The sequence below is a fragment of the Panicum hallii genome, chromosome 3 (genome assembly GCF_002211085.1).
Source record: "Panicum hallii strain FIL2 chromosome 3, PHallii_v3.1, whole genome shotgun sequence".
Classification (NCBI taxonomy): domain Eukaryota; kingdom Viridiplantae; phylum Streptophyta; class Magnoliopsida; order Poales; family Poaceae; genus Panicum; species Panicum hallii.
In genome coordinates, this window is record NC_038044.1 from 15712677 (window position 1) to 15725500 (window position 12824).

The 12824-nt window shown below is 53.1% G+C and overlaps 2 protein-coding genes and 1 long non-coding RNA gene across 3 annotated transcripts; 1 reads left to right on the top strand and 2 right to left on the bottom strand.

Annotated features, from left to right (window-relative positions):
* Positions 1-639: 639 nt before the first annotated feature.
* On the bottom strand, positions 640-2896 carry LOC112888122 (protein NUCLEAR FUSION DEFECTIVE 4-like). The gene is made up of 2 exons (XM_025954474.1): positions 1544-2896; positions 640-1392 (listed from the first exon to the last, which is right to left on the bottom strand). The coding sequence occupies exons 1-2, from the start codon at positions 2701-2703 to the stop codon at positions 966-968; spliced, it is 1587 nt and encodes a 528-aa protein (XP_025810259.1). The 5' UTR covers positions 2704-2896; the 3' UTR covers positions 640-965.
* A 3324-nt stretch (positions 2897-6220) lies between these two features.
* Positions 6221-7128, bottom strand: LOC112883864. The gene is made up of 3 exons (XR_003226971.1): positions 7079-7128; positions 6788-6925; positions 6221-6612 (listed from the first exon to the last, which is right to left on the bottom strand). It is a non-coding gene; the product is annotated as an uncharacterized LOC112883864 (long non-coding RNA).
* Positions 7129-8736: 1608 nt separating this feature from the next.
* Positions 8737-12750, top strand: LOC112884662 (alanine--glyoxylate aminotransferase 2 homolog 3, mitochondrial-like). Its single transcript, XM_025950125.1, has 9 exons — positions 8737-9058; positions 10484-10714; positions 10824-10994; positions 11202-11345; positions 11449-11628; positions 11757-11982; positions 12062-12175; positions 12260-12346; positions 12440-12750. The coding sequence occupies exons 1-9, from the start codon at positions 8822-8824 to the stop codon at positions 12481-12483; spliced, it is 1434 nt and encodes a 477-aa protein (XP_025805910.1). The 5' UTR covers positions 8737-8821; the 3' UTR covers positions 12484-12750.
* Positions 12751-12824: the final 74 nt, after the last annotated feature.

Consider the following 12824-nt stretch of genomic DNA (forward strand, 5'->3'; position numbering starts at 1 on the left):
ACCAAATAATCAAGAGAGGGAGAAACCGGAATTAATAATGTTTAGGTGAGAAATCATGTGGGATGAATTTAGTTATAATAGGCGTGGGTAGCTTAGAAGCTTTAGTTATAAATTATAATGGTCGGTGTGGGTAATTCTAGATCCAGAAGAAATTAATAAATACATGGTCTAGTATTTGGCCATGATTTAGCTTAGCTCCCGCCCCCACCATAAAAATACATGATCAAGGGCGATCCGGATTAAATTACATGATCAAGAGTAGAGAGGATTACAGCGCATCGAGTTTTTTCTTCTTCTTGTGGATACTATGCATTGCAGCAAAAAGATAAGCACCATGAGCACAGCTTTATATGTACGGAGGCACGCCACTGGGCATGTAGGATTGGTCTTGCGCCTATACATGAAATGGGGCGGTGTTATACACATGATGAGAGTGGAAAGTATTTGGTTTATGCACATGAGTGGGGTTGCTTTCTCCCTTAGCAACTTTCGTCCGAAATGCTCGTGTATAAAAATCGCTGCCTTTTCGATGCTGTAAAACCAACAAGAAATTCGCCGGATTATCTCAAACATGTTAGAAATCTGCTGGAACACAGAATTTACCATGCTGATATCGCAAAAAAGAATGCCATTCCAAGCATTGTTTTACATGCTCTCTGTTCCTTTTCATCCGTAAGCATACACATGCATGGGGCTTTTCAGAGCCTCCAAGGGACTGCATGTAAGTTGAGCCAACAAACTAACAAAACTTAAAAATTCTTAAAAAAAGGGGGAAAAAATGCTACATACATGTCATCACCTAGCTGTACTCTCTAGATATTTTATTCTCCTCTTAATTATGTGGCACCTAAGCAGCTAAATTCGGGCATCAGAAACTTCTGGTCCCTTCTTAGTTCTTATCATCACCATCATCGTCTACGTTAGCCAACCAGCGCCGCACACGCATGGCGGCGCCCTCCTAGGTCCTAGCGGGGTAGCCTCCTCCCGGCGGAGCGGCGCGACCGCGCGTAGAGCACCGCGCACAGCGCCGTGCCCAGGGCGCAGGTCGCGCCCCAGAGGACGAAGGTGTCCCGGTAGCAGGCGGCGCCCATGCAGCGGTTGCCGCCGCGCGCGCCCCTCTGGTACAGGTACGCGGCGAGGTAGCCGAAGCAGAGCGAGCCCAGGGGAATGTTGGCGACCACCACGTTGTGGTTGACGCCGAAGTTCTTGGTGCCGAACAGCTCGTTGGTCGCCGAGGCCGCCACCGAGGTGATGGCGCCCGTGCAGGTGCCGACCACCGCCGTGCTGGCGTACAGGAACATATCCCGCGGGTGCAGCAGCAGGAAGAACGCGCCGGACATGGGCGCCATCAGCGACGCCATGGACGCCGTTCTCGACAGGGAGTAGCCGCTCCTGCACACGCACATTTCTTTCCTTTTCAGGACTAGTACAGACTGAGACGTTGCGTGCGAGAGTGAGGAGATGAGACTAATGAGAGAGAGAGAGAGAGAGAGAGAGAGAGAGAGAGAGAGAGGATGGCATGAACAGAGGTAGCGGCGCTTACTTGGCAGTGTAGTAGTCCAAGAAGGCAGGAAGGAGGCGACCGAAGAAGCCGAACGAGGAGGACAGGGAGACCAGAGTGGACGCGTCGGCGAGTCCTCTGGACTCGGCGATCTGGCCTAGGTTGTTGAGGAAGACCAGCCCCAGCGTGCCGCTGAACATGTAGCTGAAAAAGTAGAGCCAGAAGTCAAGTTTCCTCAGCAGGCGGAGGCCGCCGACCTCCTCTTGACTGCTCCTCTGTTGCTCGAGCTCCTGGCCCTGCTCCTCTTGCTTGTCCTCCGCCTCAAGCTCGACCACCGACACCGACACCGCCGTCTCGGGCCCGTCTGAGTCGTGGTCGTGGACCCGGTTCTCCCACTTGGTCTCCCGTATCTTGGCCATGCTCTCCCTGACCTTGAGCACCACCGGGATCAGCAGAGGCAGGGCCAGCAGCACGAAGAAGCTGACCATGTGCTCCCTGGTCGAGAGGCCGATGGACTTGGCGCCTACGCTGCCGACGATGGCGCAGGCTCCGGTGGCCAGGGTGATGGCGAACATGGCGAGGAACGGCGCCTCGGTCCTCTTGCGGTCCTTGAGCTCGACCACCCGGAGGGACGGCACCGCCACGAGCGTGACAACCATCGGGACGACGGCATTGAGGAGTAGGTACACCTTGGTGGTGGAGTACCTGGCCCTGGCTGCCCTGGGGAGGGTCTCGGCCACGGTGGTGTAGAGCTTGGCGCTGAGCCCGAGGTAGCTCGTGGCGAGGCTGACGGCGACGCGGCTGTCGGAGGGGAAGTTCTTGATGCAGAGGAGGTAGCACACGGTGTTGATCCAGCAGATGCCGTTGCCGGCGAGGGATGTGAGCAGGAAGAGGTGCCAGTACGCGAGCCCGGGCTTCTCGAGGAAGAGGAACTGGACGCCGTAGCCGACGAGGCCGAACGCGGCGCCGGTGAGCGCGACCACCCAGAGCGGGATGTGCAGCGCGGCCACCCCGGCGAACCAGCCGAAGAGCTTCCCGGCGTCGGAGGCGAAGGCGAGGAAGTTGAGCCGCACCTGGGAGATGCCCTTGATCTCCTTGAGCTGCGACGAGTAGACGGGGAAGTCGGCGTTGGGGCCGTTGATGGTCTGGAGCCAGACGCTCCCGACCAAGCTCAGCCAGTGAGCCGAGGAAGGGGACGACATAGTGGGTGCCGGGGGAGGATTTTTCCGGTGCTGCCGCACCGAGGGTGTGGTACTTATGCGATCGGATCCCGGCGAGTGGGGCGCCGACGACGGACGGTGATCAACGAATCGCCAACGGCGACGGTGATGGCTGTGGCTCCGATGATGTGGCTTTGTGACTCTCCTCTTGTCCCGTTGTCCGTAGTGCGCCGCGACATGCCGCTGCTTATATAGATACACGAGAGATGGCAGTAACACTGGCACTGGACACGACTCCACAGCAGGTCCGCAGGTGCGAGACCGCAGCGTAGCGCGTGGTGCTAGTGCGTCGTTCAAATTAACCGTCGCCCCGTCCGTTCGTCGTCGGTTGGAAGATGCCTTCGTTCGTTCGTCAACTCTAGGAGCCGGTCGCTAACTTCTGGTGCAGCCGCGCCGTGGCGTAGCGGCGCCGGCGCGCGCGCGGTTCGCGGCCCGGAACGCCTCGGAGTGGAAGCTAGCCCGATCGATGGCCGCGCGGTCAGCCGCCGGCCACGACGGCGGGGCGGGACGGCCTGGCCGATCGTCAGCGGAGGCGACCGGCGTTCTACGACGTGTGCAACCGTGCAGGCCGGGAACGTGTCTGGCTGCGACGCCGCGGGGCATCATGTCACGGTGTCGATCCAGGGGTTTAAGAGGGGCAGCGAGAGACGGCGAGGCTCGTAACTGCAGGGCACATCATGCCAATGAGCCAGCCAGCCACCCGGGCTAGCTTGGCTAGCTGCTGGTTGGCTGAGGTAGCAGCCCGTGCTTCCAGAGCTCGCAGCTCCTGACGTCCGCGTTCGCAGCTGGAGAGCCCTGACGACGCAGCCCACCGCAAGGCCACAACCATTGGGTACGGTTTTGATGCTCCTGATGTGAATCCTTTCACACACACAGGCCGGCCGGTGTACGTGTGGGTACAGTTTTCGTATCGGTGATGTGCATACACGTGCACCGGACGGTGTGCGTACACGTCCGGCCCTCGATCTCCACGTTGTGCAAAACCAGATCAGACGTCGATCTGATGATGTGGTTGGGTACGGGTGCAGGTACCTCCTTGGATTAGTTGTCGACGATCTAGGCCATCATCCGTGCATGGTTCATACTATATTAATCTAGCATTCTAGTGGTCATGTTCAGTTGGTTCAAGAGAGACTTCCCACTTGGATTCTTGCGCTCAGCTGGCGTCCCGACGATCGAATGGCGCGGCGTTTCGCGGTGCCTGTCAGGTTACCAGTTTAGCTCATGCCCGTACAACCATTTGCAGACGCTTGAGAGGGTTAGGCAAGTGTCTGTACAATCATACGGAGCTGTCACGCTAACGAGGTAGCTAGATTAACTGTTGCACTAGTACTCTCCCAGCACATGTATGTACTCATCTGCTAACCCTGCCGTCATTTCAGCCTGAGTAGCTTGACAACATATTATTTACCGTGGAGAGGGGTTCGTAATGCTGACAAAAATCAATCGGCAATAGCATGTGAAAATGGTGATGACAAGGGCCGAAACCTAAGACGCGAACCGCGAATATTTGCGACGATCCCGCATGCATCTGAAAGCCTGAAAAACCAAGCAACGCCGCGGAAGAGTAAATCATTAAAGCACGGTCACCTTACAAAACGCACTAGGGAATATCCGCTTTTCACTGACCTCTGCGTGATGCGTCTCACTTCTCGAACCCTCTTGTTCGTGAGTTCGTCACATGACGTGAGTGCCCCAGACCTGCTGGCTCAGCTATGAAAAGGTAGGAAATACTTGTATAGCTAGACTGAATATGGATAATAGTCTCTTGAAGAAAATAAAAAAGCTATATCCAGCGGATCAGGTGCGTCCCATAGCATCACAAGCATTGGCGATGACATCAGCTGGCGCGCGGATGACTTGCAGCAGGATCTCTGCAGCAGCAGACCAGTAGGAACGCACGGGCGAATGCGCCACGCACCACCACCAATCACCAACTCCGGCCACTTCGCGTCAATTTTACGCGCGCGCACCTGACTGACCAGGTCGTCAGGTGGGTCGGATAAACACACACAGTTGACAGTTCTGCACTGGCCATTCGCCATTAGGCCTACGTTTTTTAGAAGAAGATTTGAGGACAGCGCCGCCCGTATCTTTGTGGGGTTACCCCGATTAGCTGCCTCTGCCGAGCAACAAAGAGCAGCGAACTCTGCCGGCAAAAGGTCCAGGACGCACTGCTGATCTGCTCTGCTCATCATCAGCAGTCAGCTCGATCCATCGCTCCCAGGCCACGTCACGCTCGCATCATCTAATGCCGGAGCGGAGCAAGACGAGGAGCCGGTACGCTGTTGCTAGCCGCGGTGAAATTGCTATTGCTATTGCTTGGCTCCAGCAGCAAGCACTCGTCGTCGCATGATCCCTGGTTTTCTGCAGAGGCGCGCAGTCCCGCAGTTATGCCGGGCGCAGCGGGTGCAGCGCAATCGTCGTCTGCACAGCACTGCTGGAAAAGGGGCCAGGGCCTCAAGGCTGAGCACTGCAGCTCTGCCATGGGAGGGACGAGCTCGCTTTCCCCTTCGTCTCCAAACACCCATGTCGGCCCCGGACACGGCCAGGGTCACGTCCGCGCGCCCGGGCTACTAGAAGGTTTTAGGCAGCCAGCGGCCAGATCGAGAGTGCTCCGCTTTCGCGTCGTCCGATCCGCTTTCGCGTCGCCGCGTGCGCGCGCGCGCGTCTCGCTAGTGCCCGGCTGCCGGTGCGCGACCGAGCGAGCGCCCTTCCTTTTCCCGGTCGCCGTCCGTGCCCAGGAGTGAACGCGGACCCGGCTGGCTTGCCGTTGCCGGGGGCTGTACGTACGAGCTCGGGGTCCGTGGTCGCGGGCGGGCGGGACCGCGGGGGAGGAATCATTGCGCCCATCATCCCCTCTCCCGTGGCACGAAAGATATGTGCACCGGCCGGCCGGCCGTGGGAGGCAGGCGCTTTCTGGCTGATGCGATTGCGCCCGGGTGCGGCGGTGCCGCCCGCCCGCCGGGCGCCGGCACGGCAGTTGGTGTCGTCCTTTGGACACGGCGCGGGTGGGTTGGATTCCTCGCGGTCCAGTGAAATTGCTGCGGCGGCCTTCTTGAAGAGAGCCGGGGCCGGCGGCCGAAAGCGGAGTCGCGCGAAGGTGCGGCCCAGACGTTTACGACAAGTACTACGCGCGCACGGCCCGGAAGGAAGAAGCGGTGGATGTAGGAGCCAGCCCAGAGGCCTCCCACCTCCGGTGGAGCCCGCCCAAATGCCGTCGCCTGTGGTGGTGTGGTGCGACGGCAGCCCAGTACTAGTATAGGCCTACCAACAGCCCGTTATATTAGCACTCGTCGAGCCAAATTACATCATGTACCCCCCCCCCCCAAAAAAAAAAAATTCTCAAACCAGTAGCGATTTGGATAAACTTAGACCGAAATCCTCAAAAGTCACGGGAACACAGAAGTGACAGTAAAAGTAACAGTAGTATGGTACAGTAACAGTTAGAGTGTGCAGTGTGCACAAACAGCCGGGAGAAGTTTTTTTTTCTTCTCTTTTTGAAAACCTGACAGCCGGGAGAAGTTCACGGGATCATAGAAGCGACAAATCTTTGATCTGAAAGCAACTACATGCAAGTACTACATACAAAAGGATTAAAGGAGGTAGCAGCAATAACATGGTCCATACACATCGACCAAAATACAAATGAGTGAGTGAGTCAGGACTCAGGAGTGCCCATCCCGCAGATTCCCTGCATGAGTCATGCATGACATCAGGTAATCTAACCCCTTGCGCCACTCGTCGTGCTGCACTGAAGAACACTGATCCATCTATCAGCGCCAGCGAGGAGCGAGCCAAGCTGGCATCCTGCACGTGTGCGGCCAGGGATCGATCGCCGGACATGGCGTCGCTGCATAGGCTGATGCTCTTTCCCTCTGAAGAACAAAACTGCAAAAAATGAGAAAGAAAATGATAAAAATCATCCTCACGCACCCTGCTAAATGTATGATTATCAGAGATTTTGGTTACATCAACTCATCAACTAATAGCAACGATCTCGGCGATTTCATCTGCATAATCTTATTAGGATGGCGAACGCTGCAGGTTGTTGCTGAAATGCTACCTGACGAGTAGTTCACTGTGCCGCCACTGGTTTGTGCGCCGAGTCCACGCTCCGCACGCGCTGCCTAATATAATGAAAACCTCCGGATGAGTCATCACTCACGTTTTGCGACGCCGACGCCCCCACTTGACTGCCTGCCTGCCGGGACAAGCAAGGCAAGCGCCGTCGTCAGCTGTGTTGGATCAGGAGAGTGACTCGGCGCCACTTGGCCGATGATCCAACAAGCGAGCCCGAGCCGAAGAGGAGATAAGTGATTGAAGTTGAAGACATGGGTGGCAGGATGAGTCGTACCAGCAGCTGAGAACACGAACGCAGAAAACCGGCCTCATCGAGGTCGCCTCACAACGCAGGCTTGCGCTCAGCTTATTTTAGTACACATGGCTCCTGCTGCAGTCTGTAGATAAGGGCTAGCCTGAGCTGAGCCAGTAGGTGAAGCAGCGAGCGAAGAGAGAGATGCAGAGCAGAAACAGGGCAGCAAGGTTCAGTATCTGCGAACGATCACGTCAACATCTGGACGCCGTAGAAAACTAGGAACCCAGAGGTGAAAACCGTCATAGAAAGTCACCAGTCACTGTTCTGCTGCAGGGTCCAATCTAGGTGGGCATCCACGTCGGATGCTCCTCGCCTTCCAAGTGAACGAGTGATGATTGAAGCGTAGTACAGCTTATCGCTTTCCTGAGAAGCTCGCTCGCGGCAACAACCGCGAACAGGTGGCGCCCGTCCCGGCCGTCGAGGTCAGGCCGGGTTTATCCCGCACGTTAGGTGTGCCATCGGGGGACCTCAACTGGCGTGCGATGGGCCAATAAGATAAGTGGCCAATAGATGGTTCTAGAAAGGACCATCATCTTGTCAACTCATTATTTTTTTTAAAAGAAAGGAAGAACGCTGCGAGAGCAAGAGGTAGGTCACTGCTCCCTCACCGCGAGCTGATGGATGCGCATGCCCATGCATTAGCTTTGTAAATTTCTGGTTTGCCACTGAAACCCGAGCAAACATGGAAGAGGATGGTGAGGAGTGGTTCAGATCACTGATCGCCACCTAACGTGTTCCACGATAAATTTGCGAGCTTCGCGGTCGTGGGCCAGGACTACTACTCGTTGCGACAGGGGCTCGCCGCTCGCCGGCTCAGGCCGCGCCGATCGTCCACGCATCTCAGCAGACCCGTGCGCGAACAGCCTGAGCCCCGTCCATGCCACGCGCCTACGCATGTGGCCTGTTCTATCAGGTGGGGACAGCGACGCTGGTTGGCGGTTAGCCGATGGCGAAGCGCACTTACCTGCTACCACTCACCAGCGAGGAAAACCTAGGATTGGCCGGTGGCCAGTAGCTCGCTCGTTTATTTGCCGGCGTGTAGCGTCTGTCTCCGGTCGAGCTCGACAGCCTCTGAATTTCTGTTCTGTGCGGATTAGGTGAACTTCGACATGGATCGGAACCAATCCTTTTTTTGGACAAGCCCAAACAGCTTTCGTTAGAGGATAAGGGTCGCGTTGCCGGTTCCGATCGGTTTGGTATGCTGCTGTGCTGGGAAAGAGTTGCGCTGGATGCCATCTGCGTGCCGTGTTCCTCTTGCTCCTTTTGGCGCCGGATGTGTGTGTGAGCTAAACGGTGTGATTTCGTTGCTATTTTATAGGAAAAAGCAGTCCAAATCGGACACAAACTGTTGAACACAAGATCCATGATCTGGACGATGCCGAAAATGTAGAGTACAAATCGCTGGCGTTGCGGTCACCGAAGCACCGCGCCCCGGCACGTCTCGTTCTCGCGCCGAGCAAGCCATCGGCCATCGCCATCGCTCGGCGAGAGCAGGAAGGGGCAGGCTGGTCATTTACCCGCCGCCGACGCCGTCGTCCTCCCACTCCCACGTCCCACCTGCAGAACCCATCTGGGCCATCTATTTATAGGCGCCGGTCGCCGTGGCCTCCGCCAGCATTAACCAGCAGCTCGCACAAGCACACACGCGCCACGGCCGCTCCGTGACCGTGAGGCCGCCCCCCGCCCGCCCGCGCCGAGAGAGAGAGAACCGCAGCGCCGGGCATGCAGCGCCTCGCCTCCTCCCGGAGGCTCCTCCGGGCCGCGCTCGCCCCTGCCAGGGCCAACTCCAGCCTCTCCGCGGCCGTCGCCGCGCCAGCGCCGGAGAATGGCGCCGCGTCCCCGAAGATGCCGGGCTTCGACTACACGCCGCCGCCCTACGACGGCCCGCGGGCCGAGGAGATCTTCCGGAAGCGGGCCGAGTTCCTCAGCCCGTCCCTCTTCCACTTCTACGACCGCCCCGTACGTTCGCCACTCTCCCTCACCATCACCACTCCAGTTTCGTGGGAAGGAACAGGATTGATTGATAGGGGGGAAACAAGACAAACGACTTTGTGATAGACTTCGCGATTCCCCATCATTTTCCTGGAAACCGGCATCGATCGGACAAAGTATCAGTAAAAACTAAAAAATGAACTGTCGAACTTAAACATTTTTGAGAATTACTGCACTTTAGTTCCAATTCTTCAACGCTCATTAAAATTCTGCGACAGGCATGTGAAACTGTAGTTTCCTAAGTTTTCCACTTTTCTGATTGATTATCTCCTGCTGATCGTTTTTATTATTTATTTGTTTGTTTATTGTTCTATTGGAAATGTCGTCTTCTTGGTAGTCCTTTTGCAGAGAAGTAATCTTTGTCAGTTTCGGATAGGTTTGGTAGGAATGCCACTTATCTCAAGTAATGTGCGATCTGATAATAATTTGGCGAGCTCTGTCACAAGCTATCCTTCAGAATCCCCCAGGACGCCAGTAGCCACAAATTCTGCATTGTATGTTAAAAAAAAACAAATTCTGCATCACTGGCAGTACCAATCGAATCGGAATCTTAAGTGAATCAAGAAAAGAAACTAGTTGATAGCACTGTCGCTAGAGGACAGTATGTTTTTCCCCGTTGTACTAGTAGATCCTTTTTCCAAGTGCAGATGCCAGATGGGTTGAGAAGTGATAGGTGACCTTTGTATAGGCTTTTCCTGGGTTATTGCAATGACATAGGTAGGTGTTCTTCTGGTTTGTGAAAATAGAGGCTGCCAAGTTTGGCCTGCAAACTTGGAATGAAGAAGAATCTGGTTTTTATATGCCCCTACCGAATAGTTTGCACAACTATGCTTTGGGTTTCTTAGATCTCAAACATATGTAGCTGTGCCACTTGTTTCTCTGTGTGACAAAATATATGGTTACTGGCAACACAGCTTAAGACAGCCAAAGCATTGCGAAGTACATAAACAAGGTCAAGATTGGATTCCTGTAGATAGTACCAAAGGGTGTACCTAACCTGCTGACTCCGGTTCCATTGGAGCTCATGTGCAGAACTCAGAGAAGCACGTGTGTCACACATCAAATTTTAAAAGGGATACTTATCTATTTGATAAAGTTGACACAAAGGAAAATATTAACAATCAGCTTGCACTTTGAGATCCACATCCACTTGCATCTCTGAAAAGAAGGGAACAGCAAAGTTAACCACTTCATGTTGTAATTCTTTCATTACTTAATATGTGAGACCATCTCAGTGCTTCTTGTAGGATTTGATATAAAAATGTGATGATGTATATTGAGTTTCCAATCAAGCAATACAAGCTAAAGTCTGTCAGTGCCACAGCATTATTGCATTCTTCGAAAGTTGCTATACTGACAGATGATTATTTTATTATGCGATAATTGTTGCAGTTGAACATAGTTGATGGAAAGATGCAGTACCTATTTGATGAGGATGGCCGTCGTTACCTGGATGCTTTTGGTGGCATCGCAACAGTTTGCTGTGGGCACTGCCATCCTGATGTTGTTGAAGCCATGGTAAACCAGGCAAAAAGGATCCAACACTCCACAGTTCTGTATCTCAATCATGCCATTGCAGATTTTGCAGAGGCATTGGCATCCAAAATGCCTGGTGATCTGAAGGTATTCTCCAAGAAAAAACTCCAAATATTCCTGTATCTAAAGTTACTACAGAATGGATATGTTCTTTTGGATGATTGAGACTCATGGAAATTGCTGTTGTTCCTTTCAGGTAGTTTTCTTCACAAATTCAGGCACGGAGGCAAATGAGCTCGCACTGATGATTGCACGTCTTTACACTGGTTGCAATGACATTATCTCGCTTCGGAATGGATACCATGGAAATGCTGCTGGAACAATGGGTGCTACCGCGCAGTCCAATTGGAAATTCAATGTTGTTCAGGTAGGCGCCCCTTCTGTTTTCACTACTGTAATAAGGTGAAGCTCACAGTATTTTCACCTAGAACACCATATGCAAAATAATGGCGTTCCACAGCTATACTTGCATTGATCCCTTGTTCATTGCGCCATTGTATTTTAAAATCTCTCCATTTAGTGTTTTGTTTTGTAGCAAGACACCGTGATGATTGCTAATTCATAATGTGTCCAGGTGGGAGTACACCATGTGCTTAACCCAGACCCCTACAGAGGTGCTTTTGGCTCTGATGGCGAGAAATATGCCAGAGATGTTCAGGAAATCATTGAATTTGGGACTACAGGGAGAGTTGCTGGTTTCATTTCAGAAGCCATACAGGTATGCTAATATCAAAACATCATCCGAGTATCTTCACTATTCTAAGGCGTTCCAATGAAAAGTGTTTTTCTTCCCTGAACACAATATGATTTTTTTTCCCAAGGGGGTTGGTGGAATAGTGGAATTGGCACCAGGATACTTGCCAGCAGCATATGATATAGTAAGGAAAGCCGGTGGTCTCTGCATTGCTGACGAAGTTCAGGCGGGTGTCGCACGAACTGGAAGCCACTTCTGGGGATTTGAAGGCCACGGTGTTATCCCAGACATAGTTACCATGGCAAAGGTAAAGCTTGAAAACCAACCATGATGAGGCTCGATGCATAACTGCGTTCCATGATGTGATCGTGTTGTCAAAATGTGCCTCCAGTTTATCAAGCCATTGGCTGACATTTTCCAGTTGTTGACCTTCAGGGTATTGGAAACGGCATACCGATAGGAGCTGTCGTGACAACACCGGAGATTGCTCAGGTGTTGACCCGTAGAAGCTACTTCAACACCTTTGGTGGTAACCCCGTCAGCACAGCGGGTGGGCATGCGGTTCTCAAAGTGCTGGAGAAGGAGAAGCTCCAGGAGAACGCGTTTGTTGTGGGCTCCTATCTGAAGGAACAGCTTAACAAGCTGAAAGAGAAGCATGACAGTAAGTAGGCAAATGAAAATGAAGCAATAAATCAGGCCGTTGTCATTCGCTACTTACATTTTACCTGTCTGTTGTGCAGTCATCGGTGACGTTAGGGGGAAAGGCTTCCTTCTTGGAGTTGAGTTAGTGACAGACCGTGAAAAGAAAACGCCAGCCAAAGCTGAGATCTCACATGCCATGAACCACATGAAAGGTAAATGTGTTCTGCTTTGACAACCTCTTCCAGGTTTCCAGATAGATGCAGAACTGTCTCTGATCTGAGCGCTCTCTTCTACAGATTTGGGGGTGTTGGTTGGGAAGGGCGGTTTCTACGGGAACGTGTTCAGGATAACACCTCCGTTGTGCTTCACTAAAGAGGACTCTGGTAAGGCCTCCTGCTTCTCAGCTGAAGCAATTCCTCTGTTGATCTTTGATCCGCAACTCTACCGTGGAAATGACGAAAAAATTCCTGCTGCAGACTTCTTCATTGATGTGATGGACATCGCGCTCTCGAAGCTGTGAGGCAGGCTGTGCGAAGATGATGCCATGTACATCTGTTGATCCGTAAATAAGAGGAGATTTGCCAGACAGCACCTCGTTGTCTCGTAATCTGTGCTCGCCAGCTTCAGCTTCCTCCAGTCTGCTGTTCCTCCTTATCTAGTCGTTTAACAACTCCTTGTTTGAGATCAATAATTAGTTCTTTTTCTATGTTATATGAGCCCTGTATTTCTGCTATCCAGAAACAAACCCCTGTCACTATTAGGAGATGCAGAGATACAGCTTTACGTATGCAGTGCCAATGATTTGGCTAAACCTAACGTGCGATCTAAAAGAAAAAGATCGCGTATCAAATGAGTACATAC

Coding starts and splice junctions, on each gene's coding strand:
- LOC112888122 (XM_025954474.1), bottom strand. CDS start 2,703: ATGTCGTCCCCTTCCTCGGCTCACTGGCTGAGCTTGGTCGGGAGCGTC. Junction 1,393..1,543: donor TTGGACTACTACACTGCCAA/GTAAGCGCCGCT, acceptor GTGCGTGTGCAG/GAGCGGCTACTCCCTGTCGA.
- LOC112884662 (XM_025950125.1), top strand. CDS start 8,822: ATGCAGCGCCTCGCCTCCTCCCGGAGGCTCCTCCGGGCCGCGCTCGCC. Junction 10,995..11,201: donor GGAAATTCAATGTTGTTCAG/GTAGGCGCCCCT, acceptor TAATGTGTCCAG/GTGGGAGTACACCATGTGCT. Junction 12,176..12,259: donor TGCCATGAACCACATGAAAG/GTAAATGTGTTC, acceptor TCTCTTCTACAG/ATTTGGGGGTGTTGGTTGGG.